Source organism: Anarhichas minor, unplaced genomic scaffold (genome assembly GCF_050575085.1).
Source record: "Anarhichas minor isolate MPS153535 unplaced genomic scaffold, ASM5057508v1 ptg000071l, whole genome shotgun sequence".
Lineage (NCBI taxonomy): Eukaryota > Metazoa > Chordata > Actinopteri > Perciformes > Anarhichadidae > Anarhichas > Anarhichas minor.
In genome coordinates, this window is record NW_027466517.1 from 6,877,429 (window position 1) to 6,892,755 (window position 15,327).

The window sequence follows — 15,327 nt, forward strand, 5'->3', positions numbered from 1 at the left end:
GCCAAACTTCATATTCACGGGAAGCGAGAAAGCCACCATGAAGTGACAAGGTTTCTCTGCGACTGGCACGCAGAGTGACAAGCAGCAGGACGAGGCAGTTAGTGTAGCGTGTAAGCAGCATAAAGTGCTGGATTCCCTGGCTCGGTGTCAGAGTGGAGGGGGCTGTGCTGCCACGGGCCTCTGCAGCATGTGTTGAAAAGCAGCATCTCCTGTTTACTGTGGCATCATTTTACTGGAGTAATTGAATGGAAAATACACTCTGAGCTAAACCACCCGTGAACGGATGAGCTCATAACCAATACACTATTCTTTATTCCACCAATTATTCAGTAGCCCAGAGGATGTTGGATATTCAAGGCTGGTCTCAGAGACGCATTGTAAGCTGGTGGGATTCCATGGTGCACATACATGTAACCTGGCTACCAGGCTTAGGGAAGCACAGTCTGCTTGTTCCACACATACAGTAGATGAGATTCATGAGTTGGATTTTTTTGAAGAAAAGTAGAGGAAAGTCAAAATTGTGAAATTGTAACTGAATAGGTCTCAATTATGGGATGTCATACTTTTTAGCTTCTGCAGTTAAATCCTCTAATGATGTTTTATTACTGTCACTTGGTTTTAAAACCAATGGGAATGTTTAATCACACAGGAAACAAACACTGCTCTCAGCTGGCTCTCCAACACCTTCTCATCCCATCCTCATGCCACTGTCTGTATGATATCTTACCAAAAGTCGCTCTTCATTTTTTGTGCGTTTTTCTACACAAGCCAGCAACGTGTCAAAATCCGCTCTTTGCGTGCATACGGTCTTTTCATAATAAACTGCTATCGTCACAGGGAACTACTTCAGGCAACAAAACTAATCTGTTAGGTTTAGGAATAGATCGTGAAATACTTAGTTAGGTTTTGGAAAAGATCTTTGTTTGGGTTAAAATAACTGTGGATCTGCTATTACTGTGCCGTTAAGTACGCAGGTTACGTGACAAAAACATCGGCGTTGACTTCTCGCTTCACATGGGGAACGAACAGCGGTCTCCTGGCTGGAAGATGATCATTGTTGGAACAATCCACCTCCTGCGAATGCTGGATGAGACCAGCCGGCATACTGACGCTCGATCAGGACCCTTTGCGTCACTTTCTAACACACTGGATAGCCAGGTGTGTCAAGAAAAATAAATGACGGTTTAGACAACAAAACCACTGAGTTTGGTTTAGGAAAAACATCATGGTTAACGTCAAAATAACTACCACACGAACATCAGTCTCCTGGCTGAAAGTCCTGTTTGTTTGACCCACCTGCCCTGTGTGGGTCTCTTCTGTCTTTGTACCATGTAATCACACTTCCAGAGCATTTCATCTTGACGTCCTTCTAATTATCAAAGACATTATTTGGGTGCATCAATTATGGCCAGAACTGGAAAACAAACTGGTAGACACGACGCCTGGTGGCGTCATTGTTGACATATTGGTGCAACATGTAATTTTAGACTATTGTGTATATTAAGAGCTGGCAGGCTCCACTGTGACCGCTCAATCTTGTAACCCTAGACCATGGTGGCCCTGGAAGCTCAATGCAAGTGCAACTAACGAGGCAATGATGAAAACAACTGCATCAATTTGACTGTGCATGGGCATATAGTAGAAAACATGCTGCAAAGTAAGAAACTACAATAAAATTCAGAAATGCTGCAAGCTTTCCAAAGGAGCGATGGACTCACACAGCTCGGCCCCGGGACACACTTTGTTACCATGGTGACTCCTGAACTTACTGAAGTTGGAAGATGTTTTTATTTTTTATTATAACATTCTGATTGCGTGATTCGGTTCTTATTGCAGATATTTGCTGATAAACCAGCATTAGGCTTTGTGTTGATTATAGTTTACCAATTATAAGTAATAATGCATAATATCTGAAGCATGCAACCAAAATATTTCAATAAATAAAACAAACTACATTGTTAGATTATTTTCATAAAGTGGTTGTTGGTGTCACGGGGCATGATGAGGACTCAGACGCAGACAGTCAGGTGTAATGCAAAAAAGGTCTTTAATGAACCAAAAACAGGGAATCCAGGGACAAGACAAAAGACGAGGGGGAAATCCGGCAGGTAAAGGCAGAACAGGCAGACTGGAAAACCGGGAACAGGACGAGCAAAACGGGCGGGTTGGACGGGAAACAAACACAATGATCTGGCAGTGAGTGAGTGAAAGACAGAGGTTTAAATAGTGACTAGGCAGAGTGAACAGGTGAGAGTAATGAGCTGATGAGGTGAGTGTGACTGGCAGGTGCACTGAATGAACTGATTAGGTGAGTGAGGAGCTACAGAAAGAAACAAAGACACAGAACACACAGGGCAAAGCCTGATCGTGACAGTTGGACCTAATTTTCACTGTGTTCTGTGTGAATGTATTTGGTTGTATTTGCTGTAATAGCGCTATAAATACATGATGTAGAATGAGTTTAAAGGAATGTAAGAGCCCAGTTTGTCCTCTGGAAATGCCAGACCACTCCATGTAATGATTTCCTGCTTCAAATTGCCTTTTAATTGTGTTTCTGAATGCGGAATATAAGTTCTAGTCCAGTTTTCATCTGAAGCTTCGATGCTGCTGGCCTTCAGCATATGACTGAAGTCCTTTTATGGGACTTTTGCTCTGTAATGGGCAGAGAGTAATGTCTTGGAGATGGTGCTGTTAGAGTTAGCGGAGGCATGGCAGGGGGAAATGTCTAAGACAGCCAAGGAAGATAGGTCTTCTGAAAAGGAAAAAAAAAGGTAGAACATGTGACAAGTTTCCCTGCAGGCAAAATGAACCAGGGTCATTATCGCCTGACTCAGAAGAGACGGTGACTTTAGTAATACCAATACCTTTATGTTGGTACCGTTCTGCTGCTGACATCAGAGACATTCTGTCAGTAGCATGCAAAATGACAGAATAATATAATTTCCACTCTGTCTTATCAACTTAACAAACAATTATCAGTCAGCTTCAAATAACTCTATCACTGCCTCCAACTATCCTCCCTAATGTGCTTTGAAGAGAAGATGTATAAATGCCTCATTGTTTAAATGGTCAGAGTTCACCCTCACAACCGCCAGGCTTAAGTTGGGACTTTGGACAAGACTTGAGACTTGATATGAACCTGTCTCCATTGAGATGAGACATGATTCAGACATGTTTTTTTAATTGTCTTGACACATGACTTGGGCTTATCTCAACTGACTTGGTATCGACCAAAAACACGAAGATAGTGTTGGAAAACAGGAGCTCAGGCTGGGCCAGTCAATGAAGTCTAACTAGTGATCCAACACATAGTCTATTCTGTTATTTTGCTTCTATTGGAGTCCCAATAAATGTTTGAAGAAATCACTGGACGTTCGATGCAATAGAGTGTTTTCTTTGATTAGAGGTAATCCCGAGCAGACCTCGGAGTCCAACTTATTACCCTGCTCTGAACACAGCTTTATATAGTTCTTCCAACTAAGGCCAATGCTCCGCCCTTATTTTAAACTCCTCCTTTGTTGCCCTGGAAATAAATGTGTAATATTTGTATGGTCCACCCAAGTTTTACTTTTCTAATGGTGTCTGGGGAAGTCCCAAACCTTCCTGCTCAGGCATGTTCAGGCATGTCCGGGGAAGTTTTCCTGACACCAGTATCTTCAGGGGTTTTGTTGTGGCAAAATGATGAGAACAGACGTTGAATTGGAGTTGCAACCCAGCGGGAAGTGTTTCAATGAGCACACGGCAACATTCAACAAAATCCAAAGTATTAGTTCTTGCGTTCTTACACTTATAGTCTAACTTCAGCTCCCTTATGTCACCTTCCACCAATCAAACCAGTCGGTTGAACCACAACCAAAGCACATCTTGCTCTCCAAATAAGGCATGTTCTTTTTGTCCACGTCTGAATCAGATATCAGACCAATTTGACAGAACATTTGGTGTGCGTACGGGAAGTGTTTATCGTAGACGCCCAGGTTTTCTGACGCCGTTGTTCTAGGAGCTACTGATGTTCTTATTTCAAGGAACTATCTGTTATAAAACCAACTGAGTTGTTTTTAGCATGGTTATGTTGTTTGTCTTCAACAGTTTCCAAAGTGTATTTAAAAAAAAACTTGAATTAATTCCAAGTTATACATTGAGTCAAACAGGTTATATGTTAAATCACTTAAATCATTCTATATTAACAACAGTGCTGATTTCATAGATGTGTGCTTTTAAAACATTGAATATATTTGATAGTGATGACTTACTGAAACAAATCAAACTCTAACGATAGCAGCCCTGGAACAAGACAATTAGACCTTGGATAGAGGGTGTGCATGGTTTCTGTGAGTAAAGCCACATTAAGTTTAAAGGTGCTCAATACCAAATTCACATCTATTGCCTCCACGCTTCTCTCAACATGAGCTGACGGCAGCAAGTTTTTTGCATGACTGAACTCAAAGAGCGTTGAACGTGCTCATGTTTCTGGTGAACGGTGAGTTGAATATACCCATTTGCAACTAATGATCGTGAACATGCACTGTGTGGGCAGCATTGCAAAGGATTGGAGACATCAGCCACCGTCTAGTACATCCCACACATAGTGTTTTCTACACTTGTATCACGTGCACGTGCTTGGTTTTTATGTGCGCAAGTTTTGACACTAGTTTCCAAATTCATATTCACAACAATTACAACAAAGTAAAAGCTAAATGAGAATATGAGACATAAAGTAGTGCAAGTTAAAATATAGGGATGAAATACAAACATAAGTGACATAAAATGAAGTAATGTTAATTTGTGTTTCAAATGGATAAACTGCATGTTGACAGGAATGTAGTAATATACACAGAGGTGTAAACAGTTTGTAAAACAGTAAGTGAAGTATATAGAGATAAAGTGTCATAGTGATGAGGTCAGGAGCTCTTAGAACTTGCGGTTTGAAGCCGTCTTTGAGCCTGGTGGTCCTGGAGCAAATGCTGAAAATAAGACTACTTAAACGTCATAGCATCCGACCAGTTTAAAATGAAAACAAACGAAAGAAATGAACGTCAACTACGACATTTTTCAGGACTGAGTGAATTTAGTTTAACATTTTTAACTTTAAATTTGAACTGTTTCATTTGAATCTGTGTGAACGGAACTTTGAGCTAACTCTTGGGAAGTGTGAACTGCCTGCAGCTCCCATCTAACAGCGCTAACAGCGTTAACAACGCTAACAGCGCCACCAGTGCTGACAGAGCTAACAGTGCTAACAGCGCTGACAGAGCTAACAGTGTTTACCTGAGGGGGAACTGGAGGGTGGGCGCTACGCTTATCAGCTGTAACCGCCGTATGAGAGCAGTGCAGAACGGTGGCCGTTAGCTAGCCAGTGGAGCTTGTTACATGCACCAACATGCATGCACGGCCAGCCCGGCTACGTCAACAAAGCACAGAGAAGCTCAGATTACAACACACACATAGAGGGAGAGTGACTTCATTCTCTGCTCAGGTAGACACTACTCTACTATATCTTTATATTGATAATAGTTCATTGCTAATATATGATTGCCCAGACTATCATGCAAAAAAGCTCACTTGGCAGTGTAATGCCCTTATAAATAGTCATAGAACCATATTTCCAATTCATATGTATTATATTAATCTAATATTTGTCCTTAATGAATCCAATCATTCACAAAAAAGGCATTTCCCTTTTTTCTATGAAAAGAAACCCTTCCACCTGGAACATTTAGACACATCATAATTCCCATAAGAGCCAGACTGTGTCTCCTGTGGGCTGCTTCTTCTCTCTGCCTCCCTCCTGACAAAACAACCAGCGATGCATGTCCTCTGTGAGAATGGCTTAATGCAAAGATCAGTCCCTAAACGAGCAGGGAGTGGTTGGCATTTAGCACACAAACTAAGCCTATTATAGTCATACTGTATCTATGGCTGTGCTAGGGCTCTCTGCCACCTGCAGGGGTACTGGATCATCTTGGTTGTGTGTCACTCTAATCTCCTCCAGAGGATGTGACATACTGGCTGTCCAAGCATTAAGAGTTACATGGTGGATGAGATTTTCAGCAGCTCTTACCTTTGCTTCTGACCAATTAGATCTCCAGTCAAAAGGAACATTTCAACCCTTTGGTAGACTTTTACTTGTCCACTACATAAAGTACCAAATGTATCCTAGTAGATCATTGGCTCCACAAGCCGATGCTAACACCTAAGTGTAGGCTACACTATGGTGAACTATGTAAAAAGGTAGATAGTTTGGTCTGATTAGAGGGCGTTAACAGTCTTTTATTTCATGACATGAATAAGTCCCATTAGGTCCACTCTATGTCAGAATTATCTTTGAGGATTACGGCTGATATCTCTGTTAACCTGAGAAATATCGGATGTCCGGAGTATAAACTGCTTTACTCCCAAGGTAACTCCAGAAGCTCCCAAAACCAAGTCACCTGATCAAAAACGTGCCAAACACAGGCCTCATAAGGTTTGTTGTTAGTAGGATGAATGTTGAAACGTCTGAAGAAGCCATTGTGAGGTCGTGATAATTGTGAGGGACTGTCCAGCCTGTTCTCATACCCAGGACGTCAAATACTGATGCTTTGCCACGCCCCTCGCTGTCTGATACCGGCGTAACACCCTTTAGTGTTTGTATGACACGAGCTGTCAAGTAACTTAATGTAAACCCATCTGCGTTACTATTAGACGCCCAGAGAAGATGCTTCAGGAGTGTGATGATGTAATATAAAGACTGAAAAAACCCACCCAGGCCGGGATGTAGTGTGGATATGGATAATAGTGTCTCCATAATAGTGTGTCTCTACACTTGTTTGAAAGATTCTTTAAGTTCTACTTTTTTCCTCATTTTTTCTCCTCATCCTTGGATTATATTTGAGAGGTCTAACAGACTCATTTCTAAGGAAACAAGCATCACAGGGTCAGAGGAGGATGCCAGTGAGAGACAACTCACAGCTGCCGGTGAAGTGAGGCGAGGGACCCAGCGTGTTCTACATTTAGAGTGTCAGGCCTCAGGGTCAGCCAACAGCCTCCATGGGAAATAAATAGCTTAATAATGGTACGATCCACTCGCCTCTCCTCCGCCCACATCCTCTGCCTTCTTGAAACCTCTGATGAAATCCTCGGCGCCGGCCCGACTCTGACGAGCACAGCGCTGTAAAGGGCGGTATTTCCCTGCCGTACGTTGACCGTGGACCCCGGCGGTAACCTGTTGTGCAACTTGCAGGTTTGGATTTCCATGGAAATGTGCCTGGGGAGCAGTTCTTGGCTCCGACTGAACAAATGGGTTTTAAATCGCATTGAACTTTAAAGAGCACACTTATCAGTTGCCAAAAGTTTGCTGTGAAAACGTCTGGCCATGCCTTGCAGAATGCTCTTCATCATGACTCCCTGCTGAGGGACAATGGAACCAAACCCTCGCCTGGAACATTCATGTTGTCCTTTGCAGTCCATCATTTTGTAAAATGTTGGGCGCCACAATGCTGTGGATGTGGATTACTGATCGATGGTACAGACTTCTCAGCTGCTGCTGTTTCACTAGTCGACAAACACACAGCTCTGACTCATACAAGAAGAGCAGCGCAGTGCACACATCACCTTATTGTTATAAGTGTGTTGGACACGTGAATGGCTCTTCAAGTCAGTATGTCGATTTGAGAGGACTGTCCTGAAATACGTACTAGAATATATATGATTCAAGCTGTTGGCAGTGCATTTAGGAACAATCTGTTCTGTCCTTCCAGATCAAATATTTTTTCTTTGCCCGGTAGTCTGGATTTCTAATACAAACTAAACCATAACCTAGAGCTTTAAGTGGCATAAAAACATCCATAAGATCATGATTGACGCTTTGTCACTACTGCTTTTAACAACTGCATGTTAGTTTCAGTTTTTCATGTATACTAAGAAGTAGCAGCACAACAGTTCATAAAACTCACGGTTTGGATCGTATCACAGATCAAGGCTACGGATCGGATCACAGCTCGGATCAGCACAAAGAAAAAAGGGAGCAAATACAGAGTAACTTTTAGAGATCCCTGAGCCTGAATGCATCATAATGTACAGAACGGAGCCTTCGTTCATTGGCCATTAGCGGTGCTGTTACATAGACTGTATATAAGAGAGCGTTACTAGCTCTTCTGCTGTTAGTTTAAACACAGAGTGGTTGTTTACAATGTAACAGTATCAGATCGCCGACTAGAAAAGCATGAATGATGTCCTGATTGCATATTTTACTGAATATGGCGGATAGCGATGACCAGTAAAACTTTATTTCACACTGTGATGGTTAACGTCCGAATGCGTGCCGAACCGTGAGGGGGGGTCCGTACGGATCACGGAGCGACAGTGGTCCGTTACACCACTAGAAGGAAGCCTTTTCTAACACCCTCACCAGGAACTACAGATGAAAGATAGCCTTTTGGCTAATTCTGTCATTTTCCTACCATGTGTGTTAATTCATTTGCACCGTCCCTTCTCAAATAAACTAAACCAAAGTTTGCAGGAACCATTTTCGATAATGTTTTGGAGTCCGTTGACTGTGAACGTTCTGCAGATCCATTTTGTGCTGGTTGTGAACAGTTTGCAGTTGCATTAAATAGGAATACCTCCTCTTTGTGTTGATGAAAACTTAATCTGTTGCCTGGCTGAAGGCCACCTAAGCAGCGTTCAAGAAGGAGGGGCACATTTTTGGAGGCTACCTTTCAGCCAGAAGCCTCTCTGAGTGGGAAGGAGCCATGCACCACAAACCACATGAGTAGAAGACATGCTTTTCAACGTCCCAGCAGAGAAACAACTCTTATTGGAGAAGAAGTGCTGACAGAAGACAGACAGAGGACAAACATAGGACAGCATCGAGGCAGGGGGGGGAACAGCTGGATGACAATACTTGATGCCTTTGACCACCACACTTCAAGTATCCTCCACCAGTCTCAGGCATTCTGACTCCTTCTCTGGACACAGTGTTTCATTAACCAGCCCACGTTTACTGCTGTCTGGGATTTGTGAGTGTTACAGGACCGGATGTCCCTCCCAGACTTCAACAATGAGACACCAGCAGTATAAATAACACCACAGATGACTGGCTTGTTCCATCAGAACAATGATCTTTAGAGCAGTAATAGGTGTCAGGAATGAATTTGACTCGATGGTTTTGAGGATCTTTCATTAGTGTTATCAACATTTCCACAAATCAATGTCAAGCAATCTGACCTAATAGGACGTATTTACTCAAAGTCAAAGAGGAGTTACGTTTTTCATATTTGTTACTTGTGTACAAATAGGGGATGTTTGTTCAAGGTTTGCGAATTGTGTCGTATTGTTGTACGATGCACATCTGGAGACTTGGCAACATTGATAAGAGCACAAACCCTGTTATTTGGAAGAGAAAACTAAGTAGATAGATAAATCATAACACGAGGTATCTGTTGTGTGTACAGACTGATGTCAATTTGACCTACTGTACTTGTACTAGTTGGGTGCTGAGGGATTAGTTTTGTGCTCCCAGATCTCAGCCATTAACTTAGTGAGTACAAAGTTCTTAAACCTAATAGAAATGATGACCAGAACTTTTGAAACAAGAACCAATTGGTGATTGAACAGCAATGATCCTTTAAGTAGGCCTATACTGAAGATGAAGTATCATATTTTTACATAAAACACATAGTTGTTGTTTGGGATGTTCCAGAATCAGAATCTCGGGAAAACACAAAAATTGCAATGGAAATAGATATTTCTTCTAATCGAAGTTGCCTGTTATTAGTTAAAGCTTAGAACCTGTAGCTTTTAGCTATATGTATTAATCCCCCCCCCCCCCTCCCCCATTGAAAAAAACCTGTCTTTTCATTTACTACACGTTTTTGTATTCTGTAGTCCCCCCCATAGAGTCAGTCAGTGACGCTTCCAGGCTCTACACTTTTGCATTACCATCTTCTGCAGTCGGCAGGAATGTGCATTGCATCAAATGGTGACCTGATTATCGAAACGATAGTAACCTTTAATATACTGTATGCAAGACCACGACATGAAGCCCATATATGATTAACATGTTAAAGTGCCTTAAACCTGCACCCTCTCCAAAGGCCAGCAGGGGAAGGTCGATGAGAAAGTCCAAGTCTGAGAAAATGACTTCTCTCTTGATTTATTACCTCAGTAAACATTCTAAACATGAGTTTATGGTCTCAATCTCTAGTTTCAAGTCTTCTTCAATACAGCATGATGTTCATTTAGTACATTATGGTCCATTTAGAGTCACACAGACCATAAAGCAGGGGATGCTTTAGGGCGGGGCTACGCGGTGATTGACACGTGGCTACTGCTACCAGAGCCGTACACTGTGTCTCTAGGTCATTCCTCTGCAGTACAAATATGGTCCCTTCCGTTCACTGGCTCCAAAACGCCAAGATTGCTCCGGCCAAAATCCAAGATGGTGACGGGCAAAATGTCGAACTCGAAGTTTCAAAACAACAGTCCACAAACCAATTGGTGACGTCACGATGACTACGTCCACTTCTTATATAAAGTGTTGTCCACGCACAACACTTTATGTCCCACTTTAATCTTGGTGATGTACAGTATAGTTTCAGTTGACACCTTCAGTCAGTGTATGTTGATTTATGTGCAGCTTATTATCAGAGGAACGGATGATGCTTGGCTGTTCTTTTTTTTCACAGACGTGAGGCATCTTTTGAAAGAGCATATTGTTATTACAGCAGATGTAAAAAAACAACCTGTAACTTGCCTGGAGCTGCTTCTCTGTCAGGCCTCTCCATCTGACCAGATCTCTCCCTCTCTTTCTTCCTCTCGCTGTCTCTCTCCCTCAGGCATGCCCGGCTTCATCAAGTCCCCCGATGATCAGACGGGGATTTCGGGAGGAGTGGCATCGTTCGTGTGCCAGGCGGTGGGTGAGCCCAAACCTCGCATCACCTGGATGAAGAAGGGGAAGAAAGTCAGCTCTCAGCGCTTCGAGGTACGACCTCGGGAGCAGGCCTTCAAAGCTCCCTCTCGGATGTGTGCAGAACCACCCTGTCTCACAACATTGCAGCTCATTAGCTCTCTGCTGTATGTGCGTCTAAGACAAAGACAGAGTAGAATAGGTTGTGTGCTCTCATTTTCTACTCAGTGTGTCAACACATCTACTCAGGTGGATGTGTGTGTAGCAGCAGCGAGGATGAGCTGTAGGCCGGGGCTGTATTTACTAATTGCCACCATGCACTGAAAGCTATTTAGTGCCTGTTTGAAGACCACTGAATGCAAATCAAGTCTAGTCACAACATTCAAATTAGAATACCTGAGGCTCAGCATCACAGTTACACATAGTTCAGTGTCTGCAGGTTAAACAGTGACACTGACAGGTTGGAGGGCAGAAGTGTAATCAGCCACTGTAGAAGCCAGCAGCTGATAGGCTGTCAGGTCTATTCAGTGTGTGTGTGTGTGTGTGATAGCAAGTTTATTTAAGGAGGACCATGACACCTCTTACCTCAGACCAAAGTTCCAACGGTAATCATAGACTTTTTACGATCTGTAAATTATTAAATTACAAATTTGCTAAATTAGCCACAGAGCGGCTAATTGAAGCTTAAAGCAGTTTTGGGGCATTTTTTGCTGAATAACATGTGCAGAATAACAAAGTTACTATTCCATAAATCATAAATGCTGGAATCCAACATGTTTTCAAGTTGCCACAAGTGTTCCCAATGTGGAGACTCCACGTGTTATATTCATTGAACTATATACATGTTTACAGCCTCTTGTCCTCTCCTCAATGCATCATAGCAGCCTGGAGTTCAGTCAAAGTGTCACCGATTTTTTTGTCTCAGATGAGTCAATCATGGCTTCATAGTTGCGTTGAGGAGCTCAGAATTTAATGTTTTTTACAGAATCTGGTTAAAGCAAACGGTTTTTTAAAAGATTTTAAATGAGACACATAGAATAAAATGTTATTGGTGAAATATCACAATTTTAAGCATAGTTTTGGTTGCTTTTTCTGATAGTGCTGTCCGTCACACATGATGTGTTCAAGGACCGTCGGAAAGATGAAACGGTGACGAAAATGACAGTTTTTACAGCTTCTGGCTGTGATAAACAGTGTCGTTTTGGCTTTTCCATCACGCCGGCGGGATTTGGTGTTCAGAGGGTTAAGCAAGTTTTACTTTTCAGAATAGGGACGACGGGGTCTGCAGGTACCAACACACATGCGTCGGCATTGTATTTCTCCACCAAAAGCTTTGTCATTAATTTACATTTTAAAGTTTTTAACGCAGTTTTTAATCCACAATTCTACGCTACACGTCGCGATCCTGATTGTTTTACTTATAGTCTTTAACAAGCTAAACAATTTTTGTTATCAGATGTCTGTTAGCTTGACGTGGACTGTCCTGACTGCTGCTAGCCTGAGTTACTATTGTTTTTAGCCCGGTGGCTAGGCTAGCCAGTTGCTAGCTTTTAGCACTTCTTCTACAGTTACTTCTTCTACTTATTTTAAGCCCAACCATGATGTTTTTCCTCAACCTTACTGATTGTTTTGTGGCCTAAACATTTTTGTTTGAATTCACATCGTTAACCACGTGTTTACTGCGACCGCAGTGGAGCGTCATAGTTTGACCTGCTGGGCTATCCAGTGTGTGAGAAACTGTCGCCAAGGGTCCTGACAATAACACATGTCAAAATGGATATCCAATTTAAAAGCCACTGTCCATTCTCTGACCATAGAGAGTATGGTCCTGGAAAGATCAACCTTTAAGTACAGTGTGAACGTAGTTATTTACTGTTTCACAATATTTCAACAGCAGACTAGAATGGTATTTTTCTGTAATCAGCTGCCTGATGTGGTTTGACAAAAAAATGTGATGGATTGTCATTTCTATATAATACATATGTATTGGTCCAGACCTTCTCAGTCTCTTTCCAAAATCTCGTGCACATTAGAATATGCAGAAGCTTACCAGAATCTAGACATTTCCCGCACGCAGCCGCACACAGTAACTGTTGTTTAACAGGACTGTGTGAGCCTTCCTGCAGGACTCCGGAGCAGCAAGAAGGCTCATTAGCTGCCAGCCAACCCAAATGACTTCAAGTGAAGAGACTCGACATGAGTCCTGCGTAGACGGAGACACTTGGTTCATGTCGTGAGTAATAGGAATTATCTTCCACCTGTCTGCTCAGCATTACTCAAACTGACGGCTACCTTGGATGTGTGTGCATGGAGACAGTCCAGCTCTCCACCCATTATTCAATGAGATTCAGTAAAATCAAGCTTTCTTTGATTGATCAAATCGAAAAAGTATCTTAAATCAAGGCCAATCAGTGGTCAAAGACAAATATGACTTAAAGCAAACCCTTTAAACCATCTATGTCCATCCAAAAACAACAAGCTATAATGCTTTTAGAACTCAGGAAACAACCTTGATGTTCCCAGAAGGACACATTTACTGATCTTGGTCTTGCTAGACATTTCTTAATTGCGTCCAACTTCAATTGATTTGCCTTTGACTAAACAAACATGTATTGTGTTGCAGCAGGACAAAGTTCCTCATATGCCTATGCATAACTTAGTCTCATTCACGGTTGAAGAATTTTTACATATGAATGAACATATGTTTTCCTGATAAAGTTGAATGACTGTTGATCAATCATTATTTTAGGAATTAGGTGTGCGGCCAGTTGATTGGATATCTATTATACCAGTTATCTGGATAAGGACATCTGATCATGGGTCGTTACCTGATATTAATAAGCATTCTCTTTTTCTCAGTTCTGTGTTTAGATCCCCATATGAACATAAGGTTGAGCTGGTGGACTAAAATGCTGCTTCCCAGGTCCAGGGAAGCAGTGTCCCTTTTTGCCCAGCGCGTCAAACTATGACACTCCCTTTGTAGTAAAGAAATGGTTAAGAATGCTTATGAATTCAAACAAACACACTTGCTGAGGTACAGACAAAAATAAACCACTTCGGTTTAGGAAAAACATCATGGTTGGTCTTAAAATAAGTAGGTAAACTAAGTAAAACGTAAACGTAACAGAGGTACGGAAAACATGTCACTTCAAATGAACTCAACACTTTGGGACACAAACACCGGTCTCCTGGTTGAAAGTCATGTGTTGGTTTGACCCATCAACCTCCAGTACCTCCCACCCCGAGTGTCACCACAGTCCTGTTATGCAAAGCGTCTTACTTCCGGTATGCAGAAGTTTAAACCTTGCTGGTATGAAAAGGCTATTTTCCATGTCGGAGCTCCTTTACGATGGCTCGTGTCCTGTTTCTCCTTTAGGTTGAGTGCATGGGTGGCCGAGCTCGGTCTACAAACGGATTTCCATCAAATGTGAATTATTTGTTCCATCATAGCCCATTTATGTTTAACACTAATTAAAGTTCACCAGTGAATTTCACCGGGAAACGCAGTTAGCGCATGGCGAAAAGTAAAAAAAATTAAGTAAAAATAAATAAATACATTTTTAAATTCCGGCGAATAAGACAGGTGACATTGCGGCGTGACAGCCTATCAGCGTTGAGTTGCTTCCCCTGTCATCAGTGACGTCCTGCCGTTGTTGAATCAGGAAATAAATCCTGTAGCCGTCTGTGTTCACCCAGAGCTCTACGATACCTCATATCAATAGAGACCGGACCAAACTATGTGTATACATGTGTGTGTGTTAACCATATGGTACAAACAATGAATAGACGCTGCCGTATTTACGTCGTTATGGAGTGTTGGTGGAGCTGCTACAATGTTAGCTTAGCATAGCACCGGTCCATCCGAGCTCCATTGAGAAAACAAGAATTTTAAAAGTTATTTGTTCGTCGTCTTGCAGAGAGAACTAACAAAACATGAATTCAGACTTTTTACAAATCGGCATCATTACGTAGTTATTTCGGAGTCCCTTTTTGTCGGTTTATTGCAGTTAAATCACAGCCAGATCAGTTTATTTTGTGTTCATACAGCTGTAGTAAACAGCGACCTGTGGCTTGCTAGACACAGTGAATACAGCTCGATAAAATCCACGGGGCTCCTCTGAACAATGTTATGAACCAGACATGACGCCGTTTAGTTTCCCGGGATATCTGTGACTTCCACAACACGTACTAAGCAGAAATAGAGGTTCTAACTTTCAAGTAGCCGTTAGACGCAGAAGCACAAATGGATAAACCAATCACAGAAGTAATTGGCATTTTCAGGCAATTCAGTGTGCTTTCCATAAATGAAAACAAAAATAAGATCCATATATAGAAAATGAGTAATATTTTTAAAAGGTAAGCCTAATAAAGGAAAATACAACCTGCATAAACTAGAATAAAGACATTGTAAAAACATAGAAGCTCAATCATAGGCACATGAA

General features: G+C 42.0%; 1 protein-coding gene across 3 annotated transcripts in view; it reads left to right on the plus strand.

The window, feature by feature from the left end:
• The first annotated feature begins 10,816 nt into the window (after window positions 1-10,816).
• ptprfa (protein tyrosine phosphatase receptor type Fa) overlaps window positions 10,817-15,327 on the plus strand; it is a 227,574-nt gene continuing 223,063 nt past the window's right edge. For all 3 annotated transcript variants that reach the window (XM_076079290.1, XM_076079291.1, XM_076079293.1), the window contains exon 1: window positions 10,817-10,960. In XM_076079290.1, the coding sequence (XP_075935405.1) occupies window positions 10,817-10,960 (144 nt within the window). The remainder of the gene's footprint in view (window positions 10,961-15,327) is intronic.